Below are 15,548 nucleotides of genomic sequence, written 5' to 3'. Positions count from 1 at the left end.
GTCTTCACACACGGTCTCTTCAGTCTTCGTAGCCAGTTGCCTCATCCTGAGATTCCAAATTCCTGGGAGCAGCACCTGACCAGCTCATTCATCTTCTGGAATCAACTCTCACAGGTCACTCGACTCAAGTTCCTCCTGATCGTTCAGGTCCCAGCACAGATCTCACTTCTTCTGACAAGCCTTCCCTGTCATGGCCCCTCCCCAGGCCAGGCTGGTGTCCCACAGCATCGGGGGCTAGCACGTACCCCATAACTGCCCATTAAGGTGCCTGTCTTCCCCACTAAAACAGATGCTCCTTGGGGGCAGGGATTATGTCATATGTATGGTTATTTCCCCAGCACCCAGCTCTTTAAATAAATGGATTCTGCAGCGTTTAAGAAATCAACTTGTCATGGGGGCGGGAAGAAGACACAGTAACCACAATTCCTTGAAGTTGTTAAGACAAGCGAACAGATATGAGGTTGATGAGAGGGAGTGGGCAGGGAGGATTCAGTAAAGGGACACAAAAATGAATCACATCATATATTGATAAAATTAAATTAGATTTAAAAAAATCAACTTGATGTTAAGATAATGCTTAAAAATCTGGAAATATGTGAATTTTATACTTTTATTTTGGCCTAAGGCAACCATATACTTTTCTACAGTCCCAAAAAGATACCTGCTCGGTTCCAGTTGTCCAGGCATACAGTGAAGGGCACAGATGGTAGATTCTGCCTTTCTGTGGCCCCCATCAGCATGGGGCTGTGTGAGCTTATAACACACCATCGAATAATGAGGAACAACCTAATAAAAACACTCTGCTCTCACAGAAGCATCATCATAAAGCTACACCAGGCTTATTTTTTTCTTATTTTGCATTAAACTGCAATGAATATAGATTAAATGAAATTCTTGGTTACCATGGATAAATTATAAAGTGAATCTGAAATGTTAAGTCTTTCTGACCTTTTAAATTTGCCATTAGTACAGTTATCTTATTAATAGACACAGCTTCATCAGAATAGAAAAAATGAAGTTCAACATTTAAGACTGCCAGCAACTTCCTGCCCATCTGCAAAGAAGCAAAAAGAGCTTCTGCTAAATAAAAACTTGGTTCAGTCTGTACCTAGGGTCTCTTTTTCTCTATAAAGCACTTAAGTATCTTTATTGAAAACCAGAATACTTTCTCTCGTTGAGCACAGGTTCAGCTCCCATTGCACAGACATGTACTGACTACTCGCTGTGCATCAGGCTCAGGATTCCAGGGTTCCACACAAGAATCCTGTTGCTCTATTAATGAACCACATTCAAGAATATTAAAAATCCCATTAACATGTACAACATTTTCTAATTTACAAAGTATTTGCGTACAAGGATTATCTGATAACAACAAAATCTCTTTGAAGTGTTTTTTTTTAAAAGTAAATAAAACAGTCTTTATTCACAAAAACATGATTGTGGGTATTAGCTTCATTCTTGCAGCAAGGAGATAGCCTTTGAGGGGCTGTGACTTGCTCAGTGTTCCACAGCAAGCACACAGCAGACCTGCACACACGACAGGGTTTTCTTGCTCCTAATACAATTCTCCACTGCATCAAATGGTCTTCCATTAGCATTACTTTACTAATGTGGAGAACTGAAAGGAAATACAGTAGGTGAAATACTGCTGTTTCACGGCAGAGCACCTACCTGAGCCCCTGACTTACTCCTTGTACAGTGCAGCCCAGATGAACTTGAACTTCCATGCAGTTAAAGCAGTGCTGACATAAACTTAAATCGATGTATATAATCTCCTTTATCTGCACATCAAACAGATGATCGCACTGCTGAAAATATTTGTTAGAGCATTACGCAACTATAAATAGAATCCTTAAATAAAAGTTTGGCCTTGACATTTTTTCTGTATCAAGAGCAATTTTGCCTTTATGTTTCAATGTAAGCAGAAAATGAAAAAAGTGTTCTTTTAACTTTCACCAACTTCTCAGGGACCTAAGATTGCAATGGAAATACAATATGTAGATTTAAAGGATCAGACAGTTTTCTTCAAGAAGTGATATATCAATACACGATCCAGATCAGCGATTTCCAACAACTGCTCCCTAGTCCAGAGGTAAAATTTGCTACCTCCACACACTCCCTCTTCTGAATTCCTCCTGTTCCCTTCCTTGCATTTCTCCTCTTCATTCCCAGTGTCCAGAAAACATAGGTAAATTATTACTGCATAATGTCATTTTAGTTTGGAAAACTACACTCAATGACCTCAATAATTTCTTTCATCCCCGAGAAGCACATAACAGGGGTAGCACCCAACTATTGAGGGCTCTTCAGCCACAGAAAACAGAGTTTATATCCATGGGTCTCGAAAAGGATGACTCCAAGAAACAAGGAGGCTGCTGGTCAAATACAGATTCTGTCATCCAGCACTGGCCTACTCAATCATAATTTCTGTGAGATGAACCAAGAAATCATTACTTTTAACATGCTTCTTTGGTTGGTTTTGATATTCACTCTGGGTTTGGTATTCATTTCTTAAAAAAAAAAAACAACCAGAGTAACCTCAGTTTCATTTAAAAGAAATACATTATGAAGGCCTCCTAAACATGTTTTGAAGGCCCTGCTAGTTGCTGAAGCAAGAACAGAGCAGTTCATTTCGCACAGCTCTCTTAGAATACATAATATAATATTTTAAAAGAAGAAAAATTTTATTTCAATAAACATTTGTTTAGAGTTTATTATGAAATAGCCCCCATTTTACAGGGTTCAGGGGGTATAACTATCAGGAAGATACAGTGTCCTAAGGCTGTAATCACCATCAAAACCTAAGGCTTTGTGCCTGCTTGAAACCATCAACTGAAAACGGAAAGATAAAGATGCTTCTTTAGAAGGAAGATGTTGAGTTCTATGTTAATCTTATTATGTCCTATCTTGATCTTTTTCTACAAAGTAACACAAGCCTTTGCCTCTATTTCTGAACTGCAGAAACAGACCTACCCACTTAGGCAAATCTATTCTGGCTGCTTTTCTAGGACCACATCTCACGAAAAAATATGATGCTGAAAGGCAACCTTTATATCCCTTCACTGAAAATCCGTTTTATCTATTTCCTGGACTTGAAAGACAGCCATTTTCAATATTATAAAGGACATACTTCTTCCATCAAGTATACACTGCTCTATGTCCTGTCCCCTTCAAAGATGGTAAAACAAAAACCAATTACTAGGCAGCAGAGCATGGCCTTAATAGTGGAACACGTTACGAGTACTGCAGGCTCCAGGCCTATGCAGATGCCATATTTAACTCAGACTTTTGTTTTTATCTTTTAATCCCAGAGCTATAAAACTGAATGCTGAAGTATCACATTTCTAAAGATACTTATAGAAACAGAAGAGTAAATCCTGGTCTAAAGGATCCTTTTCTGAAGACAACTTACATGTAAAGTTATTCCATCACTTCTTAAATGCAAGTCCACTGAACCCACGGAAGCAGAATCTCTGGGCATCAGACCCCAGAATTTTGGTTCTTTGAACATGATTCTCAAGTATGTTTGAGGCATATCCAGGTTTGACAACCTGGCTGAAGTCAAATCATAAAGCCCTGTATGGCTCCAGTTGGTACACAATTTTGTGTGGCAATTTTCAAAAGATGTCATAAGCACCCAGGGTCTTGGGTCCTGGAGTACATTTTTTTCAGATGGGACTCAAATTCTAAGTCTTTATACCAGAAGGCAGAGGGCAGTAAAAATCCCCCCACCACTCAGAATCAGCTGAGCCAAACAACAGATTAGAAGAGACCATCCAAACCAGAGGCGGACAGAGGCTACAGAGAGTTCTGGGTCCGCTCCATGCACCGTTTACGTCTTGTCAACTGTCTGTCCTTCCAGCTCCTTCTGGCAGAGTCAAGCCAAGAGTCCCTGTGTTTGTGCTAGGCCAGTGTTGTGCAATAGAAATAAGATGAAAGCACACATAATTAATTTTCTTTTTTCTATCAGGATCATTAAAAAGAGTAAAATGAAACATAATGAATTAATTTTAATAATATGTTTTATTTCAGTGAATGTACCCCAAATATTATCATTTCAACATATAATCAAAATAAAAACTATTAATGGGATATTTTACATTCTTTTTTTCTTAGTAAATCTTCCATATCTGGTGTGTTCTTTACACTTACAGCACATCTCAATCTGGATGTAGCGACTTTGAAGTGCTCGGTAACCACACAGGGCTCGTGGCTCTGCAATGGACAGCACAGATCTAGAGAATCACCCTGCCCTCAGCCACATCCATCATCCATCTCTGCCCATAATCACTTGTCCTTGGTTTTACCTTTTTGGTTCAGGATTCCTACTCTAAACTCACCCCTCTACCCTTGGCTGTAGCCCCCGTCCACTCTCAAGACTCCCAATCTCCATCCTGTTTGGTCATTGTTGTCAATCAGTTTTGCTACATGGTATCCATCTCTATTTACTCCCTTTTACCTCTGGTGAAAACTTCTGTTCTGACTCTTCTTCTTACAGAAATCCCATGTGGGATGGGAGAGATAGGGGAATTTGACACGTAAGGGCAAAAGCAATTTAATAAAAATCTAGATTTAGAGCAACTACAAAGAACGTAATAGAGAATTCTTTGTGGTTAATATAAATGCAACTGCAGCCACAGCCATTCAGACTTTCAAGGTTGCAGAAACTTAAAGGACACAGGAGTTAAGTAAGAGAGCCAAGGTGACAAAATTAGAGGGGAGACAGACCGGGCCAGCCAGAGAGAGCTCTCCTAGACACCCCTGGCAAAGGGCTTCACCATGCTTCTAGAGAAGGAATCGGAAATTAATATCAGCCACATTGTGCTGTGTTTGTATTTTGTCACATATGGAATTATAAGATATTAATTATAAGAATTAAGTAGATATTCCCCAGCCTAAAGTTAACCATTCTCAAGAAAACATTTTGTTGCCTATTTTAAGTCACAAGTAAATAAAACATTGCAAATACTTTTGAAGACAGAAAATTGGACAAGGCACAGAAGAAGGGGTGGGGACGTGTGTAACTGACAATCACAATCAAGTATCTGGTGCTCAGGGTAGAATATCAGATATGTGACAGTCCCTCAGAAGGGCAGCTCCACAAGGCTCGATCTTTTCCAAGGATGCTAACCATAATCAAGATGACCAGTCATTCCTTCCGCAGTGTTCTCAGGATTTATGTTGTACCAGGCTCTAAGCCAAAGCCTCATAAGACCGTGAGATCATTTTAAGAGCCACCAGGGTAGTTGTCACCCACGGGGGTTTAAGCAAACTATTCAATGCCCCAAGTCTGCTTTTAGAGCATCCTCCTACCCTAAAGTTCTGATTCTAATCCTGTGAACATCTTGAGGCCCCCAGGTCCTTTCAGCCACCCACCCGTAGACCTGCTCTCCTGGGGAGTTCTTTCTCACACTGCAAAACTGCCAGGTTCTCTCTTTCAGCTCCCAAGTCAAAACATCCATTTTCTCAGTGACCAGATCTTGGCTAAATGTTAAGAAATGAAGAATGTTATTGAAGCAATTCACACAATGGTGTACATAACTAAGTACATAGGCTGGAACTGGGAAACAGTCACTGTGAGTTTTGTATCAGGGAAATCTTTCTGTAAGAGGCTGACTTATATGAGCCTTCATGAACAGGTGGGACTTAAGACTTGCAAACAGATGCTGTAGATAAACAGAATGAATGAGGATCTGGGAGGGCCTCGAAATTCTGAGGGGTTCTTCTCCAGGAACTGATGAGACATGACTGAGGACCTTTACCAATAGTAAATACAGGGGGAGAAAAACATGTTATTAAAAATTTCAGACCTGGAATTCCCCTCAGGGAGGAAACAATCTTGTTAGTTTTTTTCCTGTTGTTTTAAAGAAAAGCACCATCATAGACCATGTGAGACATGAAGCTATGCGTTCATCAAGTCTGTTTAATTTTCCTCTGAGGCACACAGATTACATTCTCCAGCCCCCTTGGAGTTGGCAGAGGCACAGGACTACTTCTGGCCAACGGGTCTTAGTAAAGGTGTTGTGGGTCTCTCGAAGCTAAAAAACTGCAAGCTGTGTGGTGGAATGAATACTTGATGACATTAAGGAATTACCTGCAACTTTTTTTTTAGGTAACATGAAGATACTGTGGTTATATTTTTAAGAAGAGAGCCTTATCTTTTAAGCAATATTATATACTGAAATAATAATGATGGAATTGATATTATATCTGGGACTTATTTCAAAACAGTTCAGTGGTGGGTTGGAGAAAATGAGAGGGGTCTGAAGTGGGTGGGGGTATTGTTGGAGCTAGATTGAGCATGGTTGACAAATGCTGAAACTGGGTGATAGGGACACACATGGGGTTCATTACACTATACGCTCCACTTTTGCACTACGTATTTAAAAGTTCCAATATAAGAAGGGTGGGCCCCTCCAGCTTTCTCTTCCTCTGCTGCACTGACTCAGCAATTCCAGATGGCAGGACTATAAAAAGGAAGCAGCTCAGAACCCAGAGTCACCACTTGGAAGACAGCTTCCCTAGAGAGTGGCAGGATTCACAGCCATCTTCCCGCAAACAAAAATCAAACCTGTTCATGTTAAGCCATTTTTGTTTCAGAGCTTGCTATTACCTCAGCTAGGAGAGTCATAGGTATATGTGGTTTTAGAGAAAATTTAGTCTGGGAATGGCCTTTACAGTCTGGGGCTATGTAAGAAATCATCAGGAATTTGGAAGGAAGAGGAGCAGAAAAGGAGGGTAAGGCGAGGCAAATAACAAGGCAAGAGACTTGCCAAAAAAAGCCAGCCACTGAGAAATCCCCATGGAAGAGCTGCTGAAGGATTCTGGGTGTGGCGGTTAATGTAAATTACTTGCCTACAATGTTGCTTTGCTCCTTTGTCCCAGCACTTCAGTAAAGTTTCTTGTACACAAATGCTTTATATGAGTGGAATTTTGGGGAATATTGGTGTGAAAAATCTATGCCCTGCATCATGGTTGGCACAAGAAAAGAAAATGAGAATGGCCATGGGCGAGATGGACAGTTTGGCAGGAAAGAGAAAGTGGAATGGCAGCTGCCTGTGAGAACTTAAGGTTCTAGGGAAGCATAAAAATCCCGGAGGGGCAACAGACACCCCAGCATGTGGGAAAGGGTTTGGACCAATTTTCTTTAAATTTCAAAGAAGCCCCAAGATGATATTGGGGTTCCATAATTACATACTTTTTGAACATGTCTTTTGTGGGTCATTCTCAGGACAGAGCAGGGTTGTTCTAAGATGGTTTATGATGGGACGAGTGGCACTACTTTCTCCATACTAGAGAGTACAAACAAGGGCACATCCAGCTGAAATATCTTCATGACAAAAAGCAAACGCAAGGACAGATCCAGAGATGGTAGTTCTAAGTGGCCTTCAGAAACAAAGGTAAACGTAGGTGTCATGTCCACGGAAACAGCAGACCTGCGATAATAGAGTCAATCATCCGTTCATCCAACACAACAATCAATCATTGCTCAGCAATGTATAACCTGCCAGAGATACAAAGGATGATAAGACATGGTCTCCGCTCTTGAGAAACTCACACCTAAATGGGAAAGAAAAATTGGCAAACAGACCATAATGATAAAGTGGAAAGAAACAGAAGAAAAATATATCTTCAAGATTGGGTAGGAAGGTCCAAGTGAGATCTTCTAGAAGCAATAACGGCCGAAGCACGAAGGAGAGGGCATTGCAGGGCTGGAAAGCAGCATGTGAAAAGGCTCTGAGGTGAAACAAGGCGGTGATGCATTTGAGGAACTGAGGCAGTTTTGTACGGCTAATGTCTAAGGTTAAGGAGGAAGGTCAGAGAGGTGTCAGGAGGTGAGCAAGAAGACAGCAGAACCCACACTCTTTACCTTTTTAAGGAAATCCCTTCTGGAAAGAGTGTGGAGGACAAATCTGAGGAGAGTAAACTGTGGGGAGAGGCGAGTTAGTAATGCACGGAGAGACCACGAGGGCCTCAAAGACGTAGCTCACAGTGGGGATGGAGATAAGTGAGCAGATTCTAGCAATAAAGAGAATCAAAGTTAGAGGAGGGGCTGAGTGGTCAGATGTGAGGAATGAGAGAAAGAGAGCCATCGATCATGACTGCCGGTTACTCAGCTTGGACAACTGGGTGGACAGCTGGACCTGGGGGAGCTGCTTGTCAAGAGAAAGTTGTGCAATCAAAATACAACGTCTCCCTCATTCTTCAGCTTCTAATTACACTGTTCCTCTCAAGTGGAAAATTGAAGCATTTATAATTCAATGTCATGTCACTCAATTAAGTCACACAATCTCCATTAATCATAGGTTGGAAAAGTAATTTTCCCACTGACTGACAGCTAATACAATCTGAATGTTTGGGTTAAAATGGAAAAGCAAAAGATGATGTGCACCGTTGCCATCGCATCCTGAATGCTGCTGACCCCCAATTCTGTAGTGATCTGCCTTGAGGTTTGACATGCCCAGTGGCCGAGAATAAGAAGAAAAAATCTTAATGGCTTCCAAACTGCTAACATAAACTGTAACAAAGAGAATTTGAGTTAGGCAAAGACTTCTTCGATATAACACCAAAAGCACATGCAATAACAATGACAGGAGATGAACTGGACTACATCAAAATTAAAAACTTTTGTGCTTCAAAGAACATCATCAAAGTAAAATGACAATATGGAAAGTGAGAAAATGCTTATAAATCACAAATCTAATAAGAAACTTGTATCTAAAATATATAAAGAGAATTGTTACAACTCAATAATAAAAAGACAAATAACCCAATTAAAAAGAATTTGAATAGGCATTTCTCCAAAGAAAATAGAGAAACAGCCAATACACACATGAAAAGATGTAGCAACATCATTAGCCATCAGGGAAATACAAATTAAAACCAGAATGAGATACCATTTCATACCCATAATATGCTATTAAAAACAAACAAACAAACAAACAAAAAAACCGTATTATCAAAAACACCAGTGTTGGTGGGGATGTGGATGAAAGCCTCACATTCTGCTGGTGAAAACATGAAATGGTGCAGCTGCTTTGGTAAACATTCTGGCAGTTCCTCAAAAAGTTACATATAAAGTTAACATTTATGACCCAGCAATTCCGTTCCTAGGTACATACCCAAGAGAAATGAAAATAAACATCCACACAAAAACTTGAACGTGAATGTCCATAGCGGCATTATTCATAATATCCAAAAAAGGGAAAAACTCAAAAGCTCATTTTTATGGAAAAATAAAATGTGCGATATATCCACACAATGGAATACTACTGGGTAATAACAAGGAGTGAGGTATCGACATGCTACGACGTGGATGAAACTTGAAAACATTGTGCTAAGTGAAAGAGGCCAGTCACAAAAGACTACATATTGTATGAGTCCATTTATATGACATGTCCAGAATAGGTAAATCTACAGAGACAGAAAGTAGACCAGTAATTGTCTAGGGCTGGAGGTCTGGGGTGAAACTGGGGTAACTACTAATCAATATGGGGTTTCTTTTCGAGGAGATAAAATGTCCTAAAATTGATTGTGGTAATGGTTGCACAACTCAGTGAATATTCCAAAAACCACCTAATTGTATATTTTAATAGATGAATTGTATGTAATGCAAACTGTATTTCAATAAACCTGCTGCTAAAATATATATAAACTGAATATATACAAAATAAATATACTCATATATGTAAATTGCAAAATATCCAGAAAAGGAGCCCCGAGGATTTTGAAAGCCAGGGAAAAATATCTAAAAAGGACAAGTAGATTGCTAGATTGCTACATTAACAAAAAGCTGGTTAGAGATGTCAAGCTTAATTAAACAACAACTTGAGAAACATAAAATACAAATAACAATCTATAAAGGTTCTAGACTGCTGAGAAGGGGTAAACCAACACTAGAGGTTGAATACCACATTATTTCTGAAAACATATTCAAGGTTCATTTAATACAAATATGTTAGAAGTAATGAAAACAGCTGTGATGCAGTATTTATTACAAAAATGTGTTAATCAAATTGAAGGTATCCTTTTTGAATGGGAAAAAGAAGACTATAAACAATAAAAAGGTATACAAGGCAAGTAAATTAGTAGAAATTTATCAGTTACAACATATAAGGCAAATGAATAAAGCAAAGATCACTGCCTGGCATAAAAACAAAATCCAACACTGTTGTCCCTAGAGATACAAGTAAACCAAAATACAAATAGGATAGATCAAGGTTTAGCTTAAGATTTATCACGTCTTGGCAAATACAAAGAAAAGGTGAAGCTTACTATCATGCAAATGATATCAGAAAATGTTAAAAGGTATGTAAAACTACGAAAATAAAGAACAGTGCATCTTAATGCTTAAAACATAGCAACAAAATATTCTGAAGACTTGTTATCAAAATTTTCAAATATTACATTAAGGCAGATTTGATAGGTAAGGAATTAAAAACCTCAATAAATGAGATCCATTGAAAACATTACTTCTTGACCCAATATCTCCAGAACTCTTAAGGACAAATGGTAAGACATAATTAGCTGTATCTTAGTAAAAATTGTTTTTTTTCTGTTTGCCACTTTCAACCACCCCACTGATTTTAATCTTATAAATGGTTATGATGTCCAATCAACCTCTGTACATCTCTCTGTGCAGTGGTCTATAATGTTTGCCATGTGAACCACACAATAAATGTTTACTATTGATAAATAATAAAATACTTGTTGAATAAGCAAATATATTCCAATGAAAATAGAGATAATACTGCCAAAACAGCTCAATTTGTTAAAAAGAATTCCAAATATATAAACAGTAGTTTCTTTTCTCCCCACCTGATGGATAGAATACATTATTTCTTTCCTCAAAATCCAAAGCCAACCTATAATTTAAATTACTTAAAGTTATCTAATAAACACCAGGAAAAGTTTTAAAAGTTTATTTCTACTGACCTTGTAAGGATGTAAGGTGAAAATGAAGCTGGATTATCCTGCTCTGAAAAGAGGGGCATAGATCCTCCCATTATCCACAGACGGAGGTACAAGATGACAATCACCTTCGGAGAACAAGATTTGGTAAGATGGCCATCAACAATCTCTTAGTGTGTGCATTCTGCTCCTCCTGTCCAGAAATGGAGTCAGTTGCCCCTCCCCTTAAATTTGGGTTGGTCTTCTGACTTGTATTGACCAACAGAACATGGTAGAAGGTACACTGTTTCAGTTGCAGGCCTGACCCTTGAGAGGTCCTGTGACTTTTGGTTCATTCTTTTAGAACCCAACTGCCATATTGTAAGGAAGTCCTGACCATCTTCTAGAAGGAGAGGCCACTGGGAGAGGCCCTTGAGGATGAGATACCAGAGAAAGAGAGACCATGTGGAAGAGAACCAAGGTGACCTAGTTCAGATGACAGCTGAAAAAACTAGGCTGTGTAACCCTGGCCAAAAATCATGACAACCAGAAGAACCATCTGGCTGAATGCTGCCCAAACTAAAGTATTCAGGGAAAATATATGGTGGTTGTATTTAAGCCACTAAATTTTCGGCTGGTTTGTTATATAACAATAGATAACTGATACAAGCAGGTTTGTGTTGCCTCCTCTTGAGACAACTCTGCATCAGCACCTTGCAATGGTCATGTAAAATACTGTAGTTCATATTGGCCATGTTACTGGGTTCACCTATACCCAGAGGCTTTCATATATACCTTTCAATGCTTTGTAACATTTATAGCATGTAAACTCTTTGATACTAAGACCATGTTGTTAGAATGTATTGCTGATTCTATTAAATAATCTGGATCATGTCTTTGAACAGAGTTAAAATAAAAACATTCCTCATCAAACATTTCAAAAGTATATGTATACTTACATAACTGATGACCAAAATGGCCCTTTTTAAAAATGGTCTCATGGTAAGCAGGAAATTTCTATTGCTGCTTGCTGTCAGATACCTGAAACAGGAAAGAAGGAAAAAAACCCCTTAAATGAGTATAACAGTCTACCACACAAAACCTTGTCCTTTCAACGTGAATACACTGCAGTTCTGAAGGCTGCAAAGGACCAAAGCAAAGAGCGTGGCCTCTGGAGACAGAACACCTGGGTTTCAATCCCCCAGCTCTGCTGCCTACAACTTGGGAGACCTTGGGCAAGTTTCTTAACTTCCTTGCATATATATTTTTCTCACTTATAAAAGGGGGATAATAATAGTATTATTCTGACAACTGTATGGTTACAATGGTCACAGGGATGATTTTCAACAAAGGAGACTTTATTTACCTACTTGATGTAATTTGAGGGGTATAATGTCTTCCACCCACAAACTATCTCATAAACTTCTTACCCCTAAAAAAAAGAGGATACTGAGGCTGTATGATTTTCCCAAGGTAACAAAGTCAGTGAACATCAGTAGTGGGATTAGAGCTCACCCATACACAGTGAATAATTTTCTCACCTGCCTATAGTCCTCGGAACCAAACGAGGATACAAGAATGTCAAGTTCTACAGGGGCAGGAACTTGTGTGGACCCTGCATCTGCCACAGCTCACTCACTTGCACAGAGTGGGAGCTCTGGATAGCCACATGGAAGACATGTGGCTGGATGGCTTTAACGAAGACGATGAAAGGGAAGCAAGAGGATCTATTAACAAGACCCAACTGAAAGCATAAAGCACGTCACTTTCACCTACATTCCAATTCTATATTTAAAGTACAGACTAATTCTATATTTAAATTCTGTATTTAAAGCCAAATAAGATCACATAATCCAGCAAGCATTTCCCACCTAATCCTTATTTCCCCTACCTGCTTTTATTTTTTTTCCCCCTTTTACTCATTTTAATCCTATTTTTCCTCAAAGGATTTCTCCCCAGCATCTCTTAAAATCTGATTTTAATGAGGTCTCTTTACACAAGGGGAATGTTCTGTAAAGAGAGAAATCCTTTTGCAAGACCTGGGTGAGTTAGTATCTCACTAAGAAATGTCCACCTTGAAGATAGTTTTGTAACGAATGGCACTGTAAGGAGGAGACAGCTTCACTCAAAGGCAGGTCTCTCCCTTCTCGCTTCCTTTTTCCTTTTCCTGGATTATGAAGTGCTGTGGAAGTGATAGTTGCTCAGATCTGACCATTCAATGATTGGAGAAAATAAGGGGCTCAAAAAACACAAAATAGTCAGCCTTTAGCAAGCTCTAGACAGGATCCATCCTTAAGTACCACACTTAATTCCCATTTTCTTTCTTAGCTCCCAACAGAGAGTTTGGCAGGAAGAAGGCCAGGGATACTGTCACACTCACAGCACAGGTACATAATTAGTGTCCCAAAATGGGCTTAAGGGAGTCCACTACTTCCAGAATTTGTACACAAGATTTTGTGTGTATTTGCATCTGCGTATTTCTCTGAGGCAAAGTACATGGCTTTAAGCTTTAATGTCAACTGGGTGTCTGATCCCCAAAAGGTAAAAACACTGCAAAGTGTCGTCCTCTCAGCTCTGACTGTAACTCTCATTTTCAGGCCAACTCAACCAAGACCAACTCTGGATAATTCTGCTATTACTTTACAGGATGCAGGATAAATGGCAGCAGGAAGGTAAGGGGATGACACTGGGCAAGAAAAGGCACTGGGCAGGGCTGGAGTCACAGTGTATCTGAACGAAAAAGTACTTCTGAAGGTGGTCTGCTTTCGGAAGTTTCATTTCGCTACGTTCTCTCTGTTGCTTATTTATTTTAACATGGTGGAAAAATTAGAAGTGGTTTTCCTTTCCATACAACAACAAACCACAGAGTTTAGGATTTTTTTTCAATGTTAACCTGAGATAAATTCCCCATATCTTGTTTCACTGAGAGCTCTATTTCAGTGAGTTATATTTATAAAGTGCCCCATGGTTCAGAAATTCTTGGAAAAATTCCATTTTCTCAAGAAGTTAAGCTAAAGGCACCAAATAATTTACTTTTAAAATGTAGCATCCCAAAGCAAGGAAAGCCGAGACTGGTACAGAGAGCAGTGTTGAAAGAAAAGTCCTCTTTTCAAGATTTCTATTTCCAGTTGTTGACCAACAGTAAACAAGAAAATAAGCTAGAATGACATGGCCCCCTTTTTTGGGAAGCACTAGGTCAGGGGGTCAGATTTGTAAATCCAGAGAGGGAGTACTCCAAGGGCTAATTCCTCTGCTTCTTTCCTCCTCCCCACCCAGAACAAAAGTGGACAGTGGAATTTTCTCCATCAGTCCATTGCGTCTGGTTTGTGAAGCAGAGCCAAACAACAACAAATAACAATATTATTAACAACAAAAATACAAACAGCAAAGGATATGTGCCAGACACTAGTATTTGTATTTAAATGAAGTAACGTATTCACCACTTACACCAATTCCATGAGGAAGAACATTATAATTCCTTTCTTATAGAGTAAGAGACCAAAAAACTGTAAGTAATACTTAACTATTATATCAGATTCTCTTGGTTATTCATTTCAACCATAAGACAAAGTACCTGAAAGTGCCTTACAAACACAAGACACTCTGCAAATGCTATTTCGGTCAAGTTCTCCAATGTTTTCCTCGCAAAGGAAGAACATTGCAGAGAACATGCCAAAAACAAAACCCAACCACTGGGGAAACCACTAGAATGAGAACCAAGGGTCCAGGCTTCTATTCTTAAGCTTTAATGTAATTTGTTGCATGACTTAGAACAAGTCTACAGGAGTTTCATTTTCTTCCTTTATTAATGAGAATTGGACTAAATGGTTTCAGGGTTGTAAGAACCCAAATGCCCCAAGGGATCACACCCTGATCACATAAGTCCTTCTCGGCCACACCCCATCATGGCGCTGGTTGCTCTCTAAGTAGGGATTGTATTTTAAGCCAATCAGCCTTCCCTAAAAGCCCTATATATATGTGTGTGTGCCGCCTAATAAACGAGCTCTCTCCGGTGGATCATCAACTGGTGTCGACTCGTCCTTTCAAGGGTCCCTTTCAGATCAAAAATATTGTGATCCTTGGATGTGCTCACTCACTGATGACATATAAATGAGTAAAGGAAAACAGAGAGACCTACACAATTTCAAAAAAAAAGGTTATGTCAGGGGTGGAGGGTGGAGGCAAATATTAGTTGACCCTCCAGTGTGAGTAGACCCTTCATAATTTGCAGTTGCATATGAAAAAATAGTTTAACTAGTTTGTGTTATTGGCATTGTCAAAATGAGCATCTTTAACAACTTATTTTTGACAAATAAAAGCAAAGCATCAAGATTATCCAAAGTAAATTTCCTAATTTATGTTCCCAAACACCCTAGATATTCTGACTACTAACAGCCACCTTCTCAGTTGATCATGTTCCAATACTCAGAGCTAACTGTGATTTCTTGAAGTTCACCCTCCTTAGTTACTCAGTCCTCAAATCCTATTGAGAAATCTTAGCAGAGACCAGAACAACAGCTACCCTAAATCACCCTTCCATAATCTTGAAACCTAAATAAATGCTTATTATAAGTCACTGACCTTTGTTAACACAGAATTATCACGTCAATAGGTAATTGATACATAGGACAAAGATTCTTGGATCAAACTTTAGTCCG

General features: G+C 39.2%; 1 protein-coding gene across 2 annotated transcripts in view; it reads right to left on the bottom strand.

The window, feature by feature from the left end:
* Nucleotides 1-15,548, bottom strand: part of TMTC1 (transmembrane O-mannosyltransferase targeting cadherins 1) — a 281,941-nt gene that overhangs the window by 127,337 nt on the left and 139,056 nt on the right. For both annotated transcript variants that reach the window (XM_063074874.1, XM_063074875.1), the window contains exons 6-7: nucleotides 11,850-11,931; nucleotides 10,936-11,039 (exon numbers count right to left, since the gene is read on the bottom strand). In XM_063074874.1, the coding sequence (XP_062930944.1) occupies nucleotides 10,936-11,039; nucleotides 11,850-11,931 (186 nt within the window). The remainder of the gene's footprint in view (nucleotides 1-10,935; nucleotides 11,040-11,849; nucleotides 11,932-15,548) is intronic.

The sequence above is a fragment of the Cynocephalus volans genome, chromosome 12, assembly GCF_027409185.1.
Source record: "Cynocephalus volans isolate mCynVol1 chromosome 12, mCynVol1.pri, whole genome shotgun sequence".
Classification (NCBI taxonomy): Eukaryota; Metazoa; Chordata; class Mammalia; order Dermoptera; family Cynocephalidae; genus Cynocephalus; species Cynocephalus volans.
This window is presented reverse-complemented; position numbering and strand designations above follow the sequence as displayed.